The 12,997-nt window shown below is 40.2% G+C and overlaps 4 protein-coding genes across 4 annotated transcripts; all 4 read right to left on the bottom strand.

Moving 5' to 3' along the window:
- Positions 1-750: 750 nt before the first annotated feature.
- LOC101292426 (protein TIC 20-II, chloroplastic-like) lies at positions 751-1,628 on the bottom strand. Its single transcript, XM_004302125.1, has one exon. The coding sequence runs from the start codon at positions 1,556-1,558 to the stop codon at positions 944-946; it is 615 nt and encodes a 204-aa protein (XP_004302173.1). The 5' UTR covers positions 1,559-1,628; the 3' UTR covers positions 751-943.
- A 364-nt stretch (positions 1,629-1,992) lies between these two features.
- LOC101292134 lies at positions 1,993-4,311 on the bottom strand. The gene is made up of 2 exons (XM_004302124.1): positions 3,630-4,311; positions 1,993-2,540 (listed from the first exon to the last, which is right to left on the bottom strand). Exons 1-2 carry the CDS (start codon positions 4,179-4,181, stop codon positions 2,490-2,492), a joined length of 603 nt encoding a protein of 200 aa, XP_004302172.1. The 5' UTR covers positions 4,182-4,311; the 3' UTR covers positions 1,993-2,489.
- A 186-nt stretch (positions 4,312-4,497) lies between these two features.
- On the bottom strand, positions 4,498-7,456 carry LOC101291840 (protein KRI1 homolog). Its single transcript, XM_004302123.1, has 2 exons — positions 5,311-7,456; positions 4,498-4,806 (listed from the first exon to the last, which is right to left on the bottom strand). Exon 1 carries the CDS (start codon positions 7,370-7,372, stop codon positions 5,327-5,329), a length of 2,046 nt encoding a protein of 681 aa, XP_004302171.1. The 5' UTR covers positions 7,373-7,456; the 3' UTR covers positions 4,498-4,806; positions 5,311-5,326.
- Positions 7,457-7,916: 460 nt separating this feature from the next.
- On the bottom strand, positions 7,917-12,849 carry LOC101291541 (glutamine--fructose-6-phosphate aminotransferase [isomerizing] 2-like). Its single transcript, XM_004302122.1, has 12 exons — positions 12,803-12,849; positions 12,489-12,715; positions 12,077-12,249; positions 11,515-11,626; positions 10,843-10,988; positions 10,387-10,551; positions 9,662-10,013; positions 9,322-9,572; positions 9,131-9,245; positions 8,756-9,011; positions 8,503-8,677; positions 7,917-8,398 (listed from the first exon to the last, which is right to left on the bottom strand). Exons 2-12 carry the CDS (start codon positions 12,697-12,699, stop codon positions 8,315-8,317), a joined length of 2,040 nt encoding a protein of 679 aa, XP_004302170.1. The 5' UTR covers positions 12,700-12,715; positions 12,803-12,849; the 3' UTR covers positions 7,917-8,314.
- Positions 12,850-12,997: the final 148 nt, after the last annotated feature.

The raw sequence follows: 12,997 nt of genomic DNA, 5'->3' as shown, positions 1-12,997 counted from the left end.
TACAAAATTCATTCATTACCTTTGAAAATAACAATTTCAGCAGCTTTACAAAACACATGTGTGAGTTATTTAAGCTCGATCGCGAATAAAATAATAAAAGCAACGGATTTGTGATGCTAGAATTGTTCAAAATATGTTAGGCGGCGTCAATAACCACACAAATCGAAAAAACCACATGTGAAAAAATGTTGAATTTCTCAAAAAGTCGTGTGTTATATATAACAAACAGTTTTGGCTTAAAATTGGTGAAACATGACCGACCGCGCGCCCGGGGGGGGTGAGGTGGTCCAAGACTAATATGGGAATAAATGAAGACAGTAGAACCTTGGAAACTCACTCAATACCATTGAAACCAAGAATTTTAATAGATTTAGAAAACATTGTACTCATGAGTTATTTAAACTGGATCACGAGTAAAGTGATATAAGACACGAATATTGAATGCTACATTGGTTCGAAAGATGTTAAAAGGTGTTTATAAGCACACACGAATGAGAGGAGGGAGGGGGGGGACCAAGAGGTGTTCAAAAAAAGTGAAATTTCCCAAAAAAATGAACTTATATTATAATCTAGGAAGGGCTATTTCTTCTTGATATTAGCTCTAGTTCCAGTTAGTCATAAACTCATAATTTAATAGTGCCACTGATGTCAAGGGTGGGGTTGCAACTTATAAGCACACATTCGAATGGAAAAAACAATAAATTGAACCGGATGTTACCTCAAATGTGTGCGATGTATAACTAGAGCGTTTGACTCGATTACGTAGCAATTTTATTCTCAAGACAAGCCAAAGAAATCAACATGCAGCAAGCATAAAAGGGCGAATGCAATCGCTTCCTGAATTGATTATGAAACTAGCAGTGAAACTCAAGCACATAAAACTCAACCCTTTGATACCATCAGCTCCATACATAACATAGAACAAAACAAGAGTGAGTCGAGATCAGAGCTGGCGGCCGGCGGCATCAGCAACAAAGGGCAAGTAAGGAGTGCGACCCAAAACAGAACTAACCAAGCCATAAACAAAGCAGAAAACACTGAAGACGAAAATACCATTATGGCCCCAGACCATGAGCTTGAAGCCTAGACCGGCCTGACCCGGGCTGAAGATCCTCTGAACGAGGAGTGGCAGAACCAAGAGGACGTCCAAAGTAACTGCTTGCATAGCATTGAACCTGGCGTAGTGGCTGAAGCTAGGGTTCCTGACCACACCCAAATAGAGGGCGAAGAAGGCGACGAAGCTCGAGTAGGGGATGGACCTGTAGAGACCCAACAAGGGAAGCAGCGGCTCGAAGAGAAGGCCCAGTTTGGGGAACTGGAGAAACAGGTAGCGACCGTACTGGAGGGAATTGAAGAAGGGGAGAGTGTATGAGACGGCGGAGATTAAGCGATCTGTGGCCGGCGTGGGAGTGCCGGAGGACATGCAAGTGATGGTCTTCGATTTGGGTTTGGGGAAAGAGAGCGACCGGGTGGCTATAGTGGAGGTCCGGAATCTGGGTAAGGCTAGGGCTTTGGGAGTAGTCGGCGAGAGGCCGTGGAGGAGATGGATGGAGGCCATGAGAAACAGACAGTGTTGCTTCGCTTCGCTTTGTTTCGTTTATTAGTGAAGATGATAACAGGCCTGTTGGTGTAAAGAAAAGGCCCAAAGGAAGCACTAGTAAGTAGTAACAAGCAGCACTGGTTTGATCCTTGATCCCAAGCACTGGCTTCAGATCTAACATTTTTGGACAAACTTCGAATCCTGAATCATGTCAAGAACCCTGAACTATAAGATCGTCCTGCATGCCGAAAGTTTTTTCTATCAGTCACCTCATGATCCCAGATCGAGACTTCTCAAGGTCTTGTCATATACTTTTAGACTTGAAGGGCAGCCAGATCCTACTCTCGGCACACAACATATTGCCACCTTACCAAATGGAGATTCCATTCCTTCCATCGGCTCTCATAATTCCAAAATTTAACTTGTACCTCAGCATGCATTAAGATAACACCCCAAGGAAATCAGATTCTATAATAACATTTACAGAAGACTCGATCAAAACTCAATACATAACTGAACAACCAATATATCATTCATTGTATCCATAATAACAAGTAAACTTATATATGATAACACCAATTGACATAAATTTCAAGCAAATTTGTGAACCAGAACCAACCTGACCCGATGCCCTCGTCTGACTCTTGACTCTCTACTAATATTACTATATATAGACCAACCAACCCAATCTTCATTGCGTCTCCTTTCATTCTGTCTCTCTCTCTCTTCTCCTTAACAAAATTGTTCTAATTTTGCCGCAAAGACACAAGCATCAGGCCGACATGTCAGTACAGAACAGCAAGCAAGCAAGCAAGCACACATATTCAGAGGCCAAAACAGAATCTCTGTCATCCACTTCAGGCTAAAGGAGAAAACATAAAATAAACTAAACCCCTCAGCTTGACTTGATTGAGATTACTTGAACTGTATCTCTCCCCTCCTGTGCAATCTATGATGCAGCCTTCAGTTCACTTCTTTCACCAACATCTTGCGGTTCATTCTGCAGTTCAATAATATCAATCATTCTTAGCACAAAAAGAGACATTATTGAGAAACAAGGATACAGTCATTTAGGAATAATCACACTCAAAGCTATCACATGCTATATAAGATAAATATCATCTATAAAAAGTAAACAGAGAGTAAGTGAATAAGAATTAGAATTACTCGTTGTGCCAACACAAATACAATCTACATAAAGAAGTTCAATTGGAGGGATGAGGAAACAAAAATACATAAATACTGCTTGGGACAATGAACTTAGTGCCTCTAGCCTCTACTAGATGAAGTTATATTATATAATGCTTGGGGTCAGCTATTATCACTCCTTGGAATCACAGAAAAAAACTATAAACGGGAAGAAAGACAACACGCCAGACTGAAAACAAGCCAAGTTGGAAGTCAATAAAGAAAAGTATTTTCATGAAATGTATCAGGTCACAAGATAAATATGCACTAGAAAAGAAATTCAACCACAGACATCGTTCTACTGCATGAGGATTTCAATCAATTAACCCCCATAAACAAAAATAATAATTACATTAAGAACAAGCTGTACACTCCACAATCAAGCTTCTGCCAAGAGCTAAAGCTAGTGCAAAGAGTCAACAAAACAATAGTCTAATGTAATAGAGCAGGGTTTGCGTGCTGAAGAAATTCTTCCTTTCCATCATGTTCTACTAAAAATCATAGAGATTACCATCTGTAATGCTCCTAAACCTGTCCCAACAGCCTCAACTATTGTGAAGATGCAACCTCAGCATCATATCTTTAATAGAGGATATGTGAGTATCAAACTCTATCAAGCCCCATAATTCAAATTTCCTGATGCATTCACTACTCAAACAAACATTGGTTATAGCTATTTTCGATGAATCAACTACAAGCAGTGTGATCCCATCCCACCAAATTTAACATGTGAAAATGAACTACACAAATGATATCATAAAATGAACAGCATTTTGTATAAGAAAATCACATACACCAACACAAGTCTGCAAATAACAGAAAGCATACCAAGCAATCCAACACAACCAATCAGACATCAATCACATTCATCACAACCGAATCAACAGAGAAATGCAATTACCTTGAGCTTGAGGTTGAGGTCAGAGGAGAAGGAGGACGCAGGGGCAGATGCGTAATTAGAAGAAGAAGAGGAGGAGGAGGAGGGATCAGAAGGATCGAGAGCAGTACAATCGGGCGGAGACTCGAAGAGGGACAAAGAGAACTGCTTGTCAACGACGCCGACATCGAAGTAAATGAGGCCGGAGCTAGGCACATCGACACGGATGCCTTTGACCGGAAACCAAAGAAAGAGCTCCTGAGCGGAGACGCCGGATAAATCGGCGATGCGGCCGAAGGAGAGAGTGCCGGAGACGTTGAAATCGTAGCGGACCTGATTCTCGAACTTGGCGTGGCAGGGCTGCGGGAGGAAGACCCGGAATTCGCCGTTGGTGTCGTCGAGGGAGTATTTCGTGATGCCTTTCGGGAGGATGCCGATGGGCAGCCCATATTGCCGGAGGTGATCGTAGATGCTTCCTCCTCCGCTGCTTCGTTTGCTGGATTTCGGGGCCGGCGATGCTCCGGACACGGCGCCGATCACCGCCAGAAGCGGAAGGAGAAGAAATCCCAATCCCATGTCTGCCTGGCGGTGGTTATTGGTTTTCGATTGGTTTAAGGTTTTTGGAGAGAAAGCAATCAAAGCATAGAGGGAAAAGGGCGCTCCTCTTTCCTTTTTTATTTACTTTTACTTGTTTCTGTTTTAGGAGAGAGAGAGAGAGAGAGGAGAGTGATGTTATAGTTAAATGTGCAGGCTGGAGCTATTTTCATTTCGCGGTCATTCGCATTCCAACCAAATTTGGTACCAAAATTGGCTTTCCCATAATTCACATTCGGTGAAAATTTGTGGAGTTTTGCAACCGAAAAACTTAGTCTTACACTACAGCATTATTTCAGTCACCCATCAACAGTCTTCAAAGTTCTAACACATACCAAAAAGACAAAAAATCATCCCTGTCAAATTGTTGATATTTCCAGGCCGCAAAACCTGATGTTCATACTTTCTACTCAAAGCAAAATGTTTATCCGGACAACCAAAAAACAATAGTTTGAGAAAAGGGGTCCTCTGGTCTCTTCCTTTTTCTCCATGCTCCTACCATGTTTGCCTTTTGTTCTGTGGTCAGCTGGACATAAAGTCACGAGACGCTCTCACCTTTGCAAGATTGTAATTCTCATATCCCTCTCCATGTCTGTGAACATCAAACCTGTGGACATGAAAAATAAATCATTTAACACGTGTAAATCCAACATTCAGCATCAATATCCATAATCCATAGCATTAAAGGTGCAAGACCACTCTGCAATCAGAGATAGTTCGGGGGAACGTATGTGAAACTTACTGAAGTAGTGGAGTTCGTAAAAACAAACACTCATTAACACAAAGTCCAAAAAACTTCATTAGACAAGGGGAAAACTAAAAGGACCATCACCTCCATTAGATCAGACATGGAGAAAGATCTTAGTAAGACACATCAGTTCAAGATCTTAGTAAGACACATCAGTTCATAATTCTTTGGTGACACTGACAAGTAACAACAGTCTTAGAAGTTCAAAGTCTAAACTATTAAAACATCCAAAAACAATCAAGAGAAGCAACTCGATAAAAATTAATAATTAAAATAGCAAACTGTAAATATAAAACTAAATGCTTGAGGTTAAAAGTTACTAATAAAAAGAATCTTTAGGTTATAAGATCATGAAAAAATCACCTGTTTACCGCTCAGATCACTGCTTTCCTTTGTTCTTAGTTTTTGGAGGCACCATTCCATAAGCAATGAGCCTGGAAGGGGGCAATGCTGCAACCTTTTTATTCTGCTTTCTTCTAGCTTTCCTAGATAATTTGCTTGTATCACCAATTGAGTCCTGTACTTGTTCCTCAGCTGGTGTTGATGAACTTGAACCCTTCGAATCATCTATAATTCTCAACTTCTTACTTTTTTTATGATCCATTGTTCCATGTGCGAATACCTCTCTGGCCCTCTTCTTCATCTCGTTTCTCTTACTATTGGGTACCTTCCACTCCTTCTCCGCATATGGAGCAAGTTTTTTTAAAGATACATATTGATTCAAGTCCTTTTCATCCATCATTAATACCTCAGCAGTAGTCAACCCAAATCTATTAGGTTTTATTTTAGCATACCTAAATCTGGTCTTCAAGTCTCCAATTGTATCTTCATAGTCTAATTTATAGTATTCATCCAACATCTCCTTTTTAGCTCTCTCCAAAATAGCTAACTTACGCTTTTTCTCTTGTTTACCTTCTTTGCTCAGTTTCTCTTCTTCTTCTTCTCCTTCTTCATCTTCTTCACTATCTTCTTCTTTATCTTCCTCTTCTTCACCATCTTCTTCTTTTCCTTCTTCTTGGCTTTCTTCTGCTTCTTCACTATCTGTACCAGTCTCCTCTTTTAGCTTTAAAATCTTCTCCCTTGCACCTAAGAAACCATCACCAGACCCAGCACCATCCCAACCTTTTGGAAGTCCAAGTAACTCATCCTCCTTATCAAAATCCGGTTTCTCAATATCACCACCATCCTCATCCATATCGCTACAGAAGCCTGTGTCATCATCCTCATAATACTCGTCATTAAAAGCTTTCTTCATCATCCTGTCATACTCCTGGGGATCAAATTCATGCTCCAACTCTTTGGGATCAAACAAGGACTCCTCGCCCTCTTTGATCCCTGCAATCTTCATTATCTTCTTTATCCTGTCATCATTCTCCTTCTTCTTCAAATTCTTCAAATGCCTCAACTCCTCCTCCCTCTCCAACCTTGCAATCTCCATTCTCTCCTCCTTGCTCTTCCTCTGCTCCTTCCTCGCCTTGACCTTCTTCCTCACCGACCCCTCGACCTCCCTGGCATGCCCCAAAACCTGATCACCTGCATTCTCCTGGAACCTATACTCGTACTCCTCCTGCTTCTCAATCTCCATCTCGTCCTCCGACACCATCTCCAAATCCTCCTCCCTTACCTCAACACCACCTCTTCCCTGACTCCCCTTGTCCAACCACATCTTATTCTTAAAAAAATCCCTGAGAAACCTAGCATTTTCATCCAAGTCTTGACCAAAATACTCATCCAATTTCTTATCGAACTCCTCATCAGCTTCATCCCCCACAGCATTACTCCCGTCTTTGACTCTCAATATCTCCCCCTCATCATCTTCTTCCTCCTTGGCAGCTGCTGCCAAAAACTCTCTTCTAATCTGCTCTTGCTCTTCATTATAGCTCTTGGGGAAGTCCCTATCATCATCCTCCGGAAGTTCGGCACCGTCTTCTAATAAATGATTAGCCACCACATCTTTCAAGTAAACCTTTTTCTTCTTCTTCTTCTTAGTTTTCTTATCCTCCTCTTTACTATCCTCAGTTTCATTGCTACTCTTTTTCTTCCTAGATTTAGCTTTACTATCCTCCTCTTTAACTAGACTAGCATCATCTTCAGCTTCTTCAGTATCATCAGATTTAAACAACTCGACCTCTTTGTTTTTCAAGATAGGGTCTCGGTTTCTAACCTTGATGATAGCATCGAAGAACTCCAAGTCCTTCTGCTTGGAGCTGGCGGCCAGAACGAGGTCGTCGTCGTCATCGTCGGAGGAATCGTCAGAAGCAGAGGGGTCGTCGACGAGGCCACGCTTCTTGAGATCCTCGTAACGGTGGAGGTCCTCCCGATTCTTGTTGTGCTCGTAGCGGCGAGCGTATTCTTCATTGATTTTGAGACTCGGAGCATTCTTCTCTTCGTTCTCTGAGTCACTGCCGCCGTCCAAGAGCTGCATCTCAGAGGTTGCCGCCAACTTTGGGTTTCAGAGAAATTTGGGGGCTTGTTATTAAGTTAGGGTTTACTCACCGTGCCAAGGTTCAACTACTCGTAGCGTACTTGGGCTTAAATAGTCTACAAAGCTAAACGCATGTTGGGCAATGTTTTGAAAACGATTAATATTAGTCAAATCAACAAGTCACGGCTCACCGATATTAACAAGTTTATAGTCACACAACAAGTCACGACTCATCGATATTAACAGGTTTATAGTTATCTTCATTATACTTACAATAAGAGAAAGTACCACACTCCATTACACAAACTCACTACCTAGCTCGTTTTACTAGAGCCGGGTAAGTTTTACCGGAGTCGGATAAAACCGATCGGACATCGTTCTCCACCAGTAAGTAGCAGAATGTCAAAAAAGAGTGGTTCTAGGCACACAATGTGCGGCCATATTGTCACGTTTCCCCAACTGCATTGACATGTTTTGCTCGTAAATTATCTGCAATCCGTGTTGTCAAAGACAAGGAAATGCTTTAAAGCCTACACTATTGAGATGAGAACAACTTTGGTTGCACAAGTGCAAACTTTATTGAAATCCAAATCTAGATTAAGATGTTAAAAGGGAGAAAGAACATATTATAAGTAGAATGATCAGCATCAAATGAAAAACAGAAAGACCGGGATTGAGGGACATGGTAGTATTTCTACTTCTAATGATTTACAAAAGCTGAAGATGTACTTGGACAGCCTCAGCATCAGAAATGACCAGCACAATCAACATTACAAAACAAATGAAACTAAACGACATCCAGCAAACTGTGAGTTTAAGTTTCTGTATCGCATTCCATTCCACTCAGCTATATAGGGTTCTTCCCGATTGTTCCAAGTAAAATTAAGAATCACACAAGACTCGAGTATATGAGGTTCTATCATGTATGTCCACGAAACTTCTTTACTCAGTTGTCACACTCTTTGCAAGATTCCGAGGCTGATCCACATTAAAACCTCTTAAAACTGTCAGATGGTATGCTAGCAGCTGCAACACAAGGGAAAACAAAATTGAGCCCATATTGCATAACTCCAGCCCAAATAATCATAACACACACACACACACACACGCACTGAAACAGGAACATTTACCTGCAATGGAACTATATTAACTACAGGTTGAAGACAATCCTCAAGCTGAGGAACTTCAATCACTCGACAGGACTCCCATTCCCTGGGGCAAACAGATGTAGCATCGCCTTTGGAACACATTACAATCAGACGACCTTTGCGGGCATGAAGCTGCTGGATAACTGATTGCTGCTTACTGTAAATCACAGAAGTCGTAAGCAAATAGAAACCAGATAATTTACAAGAAACTGCTTCCAGCTGTAACAGAACAAACCTGAAGCAAGCATCACGTGTAGCAATCACAAACGTTGGGAGATTTTCATCAACTAAAGCCAGAGGACCATGTTTCATTTCACCGGCAAGTATTCCCTCGCTGTGCATGAGTGCTACTTCCTTTACCTTCAAAGCACCCTCCAAAGCTGTTGCGTAGTTGAATCCTCTCCCAAAAACAAGAAGTGATTGCTCTGCTATCAACTGTTTAGCAAGATCCTTCATTACCTGGTCAAGCTTCAGGACCTCTCTGACTTTGTCTACAATGAACGTCAAGGGGCATTCATTTAAGCATTCATATAGGTTATTCTCAGAGAAGAGACGGGCAAAGAAATGCATTCTAGTAACATAGTAAGACAAGAACAGAAAGGGAACTTACTCGGAAGGTCAAATAAACCGTCTATTATAGCCTCTCTTCTTGCTTGATTGGAAATTGTGTCACCACCTATTGCTAGGGCTAGCATAGCCATCACCACTATTTGACTTGTGTAAGCCTATTCAGGACGATGACAGGACTGTCAATTCTAAATACTAAATCACCTAACAAATTAGAGAAAAATGAAAATTTACCTTGGTGCTTGCCACTCCGATCTCAGCACCAGCATTTATATGAACACCACAGTGTGTTTTACGGGCTATTGCACTACCAACAGTGTTTGTTATGCCAACGCATAATGCACCATTTTCTAAAGCATAATCCAATGCACTCAGCGTATCTGCTGTTTCACCAGATTGACTGACAAACACAGCTGTATCTTCTCTGTAAATAGGTCCTTGCCGATCCAACAGATCACTAGCAATTTCCATTGTAACAGGGATACCTATATTTTTATGTGTAATGAACAATAAAAGATCAGAAACTGCTACTTTACAATAAGAAAATAATTCCAGACAGACAAAAAGCACTGACCAGAGAGTTCTTCCAAGATAGGTCTCGCAGCTAGAGCAGCATTGTAGCTTGTACCACAGCCAATGAATACAATTCGCCTGCTTCGTCTAATTGTTTTAAGGTGGTCCTTCAGTCCGCCAAGGAGAACGGTCTTGGCTTTGCAGGAACCACCACGCAATAGCCTACCCCTCATTGTGGTAGTTAGAGATTCAGGCTGTTCATGAATTTCTTTCTGCATATAATGTTCAAAATTTCCTTTATTTATTTGTTCAACCTCCATCTCAAGAATGGACAATGCTCGTTGTACTGATGCAACTTTTGAAAGGCCACCATGCTTTCCTTTATCAAACTTTAAGATTGACACGCCTCCATCCTGAAACAACCACCAGGGTGGCCAAAAATGAATAACTTTCATCAATACCTACTTCTTGCTTTGGAAGAAATAAGTACAAAACCAAAGAAATCAGTATTAATAATAATATCTTGGCATGACAACATATTGGTATGGTAAAACAAGGCCCTGCAGCTCAAAAAATGTCCAAGACAAAATGAGGACTGAGGACATGCTGCAAACTCGAAAAGAAAAAGGCATCTTAAATGCCAACTGTAGTTTTGAGCATCATCAGAACTAAGATATAATGGAAGGTCACAAAAAAGTGTTTGGTATAAAAAAAAAATATTAATAAAAGTACAATAGTAGCTTATGTAATTCCCCATGAAGTGATCTTAAATTCAATAAAAGATACCTTAAGATGCACCACTTCACCATCCTCAATCACCAAAACTTTTTTGGTGTGTTCAACTACGGCATTGGCATCACTGGACAAGAAGAGTTCTTTAGGATGTCCACTTTTTGAAAGGAAATTATCATCATGAAATGCAGAACCATTGCTAGCATTTTCATTGAGTTCCTGACATTAGAAAAGGGTCAGCTAAGCCCAGATAGAGAGGGAGAGATACAGAAAGATAGTTCAATACAATTTAAAACCATAATGTAGCATTCTTGACACGTTGGATATAGAACATTGAATAATGAGGCTATGATTCAGAAAAGACCCGTGCATTTTCACTATAGAAACTATATAAGACGCAACACACACCAAAACTAGCTAAAGTATTAGCAACCACTGATATTTCTAATATAGGCATAGTAAAAGGTATTAGCCTCAGGTGTAACAGTACATATAACAAAAGCAACCTACTTTCACACCAAGGAGCAGTGGACTGCCACGTTTACAAGCAATCAACTCATTTGGATAGTGCCGGCTTTTAAAGATCAGCGCATAGGCTCCTTCAAGATGCCTCATAACCTCCTGCACTACTTGACTAAATGAGATAGTCTGGTCACCTGTTAAATGAGCAAAATATCACTACAGTAGATTCTGCATTGGGGATCTATATGAAGAGATTCAGATAAACATTCAACCACACAATATAATCAAAAGGAAATGCATTTACGGGTATATACAAGTAACCATGGCTAGCTTTAAATACTATATGCAACAAAACAATGTAAAATGCATTCATCCTGTAAAGGACAGTGAAAACATAGATTTTAGTTGAACGTTTCAATTCCTATTGTAGAAAAGACTTCCCAGCCCTTATGTTAGGGAAACAGAGATGAAAATATGAGATACTTGCTCCACTGTAACTAAGAAGCCTTTTATATCTAGAATAAAATGAACATGATAAACCTAATTAATTGTCAATATTATCAGTTGATGAAATCCTTTAGCTAAAAACAATACTTTTATTTGTGTGTATATGTATATATTTATGCATATTGCAAAATGTAAAGCTTAATTCTGCACTCCAAGTCATGACTAATATTTAGGAAGAAAATGTTTTAACACACTTGAGCACATTTTAACTACCTTCTCCTTCTTTAGCCTTATCAAAGACATATTTCGCAAGCTTTGGAATCACTTCTGTGTCTGTTTCAGATTGAAAGGTAAATCCATGCCGGACAAGGGTGCCCTTTAAGGCCTGAAAAGTAAGCAAGGAAGTAATATCAGCACAGGCCCTTGTTGACAATTAATAAAGAAAGTAAAACATTTTCATTGTATGGAAGAAATAAGAACTAAGAAATCATATATTGTAATGATTTTTGTCAACTTGAACTTGGGAAGTGCTTTCACTCATCAAACTGAAAAATAATTCAAATATTGCACTAAGAAAATGTTCTAATCGATAAGGGTGACAATTTCCAACTCTTAGAACAAGACAAAACAGTAAAAACGAAGGAATATGAGTTCTCAACAATAAACAGAGGAGTCAGCTCACTCAAAAGATACAAAAATTCATGTCCCCATCAACCATACATCAGATAATTAGTAATCTGTTAGTTACAGTGCAATTCATTAAAATGACTAATCTTAAAGCAGAAACAAATTCTAAAAAGAAATAACAGCATTTCACTGAAATCATAGAACAAACCTCGTAATTAGTAATAACTCCATTGTGAACGACCAAAAATTCATTTCCAGGATCAGAGCTCTGAGGATGGCTGTTCCTTGGAGCTGGCTCTCCATGAGTGGCCCACCGAGTATGCGCTATTCCAGCATGGTGAGAGAAACATTGCTTCAAGTCTAAATTTGTTTCAGCCACCTCTGAAAATCCAAACAAAGTCGGAAATGTTAATACATTGTTTCTTCTTCAAGTTACTGTTCATATTAAACAAAAGAAACACAAACATTGCACAAAACAAGGTATACCCAACCCTACCCCAGTAATAACTTCAATTTTGTACACACCCACACACACAAACAAAGTTGATACTTAATCGAATCATAACAGATTATGATCGTTTGGATCAATTGAAGAGAGAGAATGAAAAGGTGAGAGAGACCTTGGTAGACGGATTTGACGAGCGACTCGATGTTTCCTTCCTGGCGGAAAACGAGGGGCGGAGGGAGATCAGAGGAGGAACGATCGATGGAAATTCCGGCGGAGTCGTAGCCTCGGTACTCCAATCGCCGGAGACCATTGAAAAGCACCTGAAGGATATAACTCCTCTCTCGGTTAACATTGTAATTCAGGTACGCAAATATCCCACACATTGCTCCTCCTCTTCTTCTGCTTCGTCAAATTTGAGACAAGGAAGATGAAAATCTGTTTTATTTTTTATTTTAATTTCAGAAGAAGAAGGTTGAGGAATTTGACCTCTGACTTTTCTGGGATTTGAACTTCACTCCAACTGACACAATACGTGATCTAGAAGATTGAGACACTACTCTGTAAAGACTATCCTGCACCAGGGGTTGGGGTAATATCGTTATATCATCAAAAGCTCAAGGGTGGAATCGACTTTCTCCATTGCTCAGTGTGCTGCTTTGGCCTCACTTCATTGGTTGCCCA

The sequence above is a fragment of the Fragaria vesca genome, linkage group LG6, assembly GCF_000184155.1.
Source record: "Fragaria vesca subsp. vesca linkage group LG6, FraVesHawaii_1.0, whole genome shotgun sequence".
In the NCBI taxonomy this organism is placed as follows: domain Eukaryota; kingdom Viridiplantae; phylum Streptophyta; class Magnoliopsida; order Rosales; family Rosaceae; genus Fragaria; species Fragaria vesca.
This window is presented reverse-complemented; position numbering and strand designations above follow the sequence as displayed.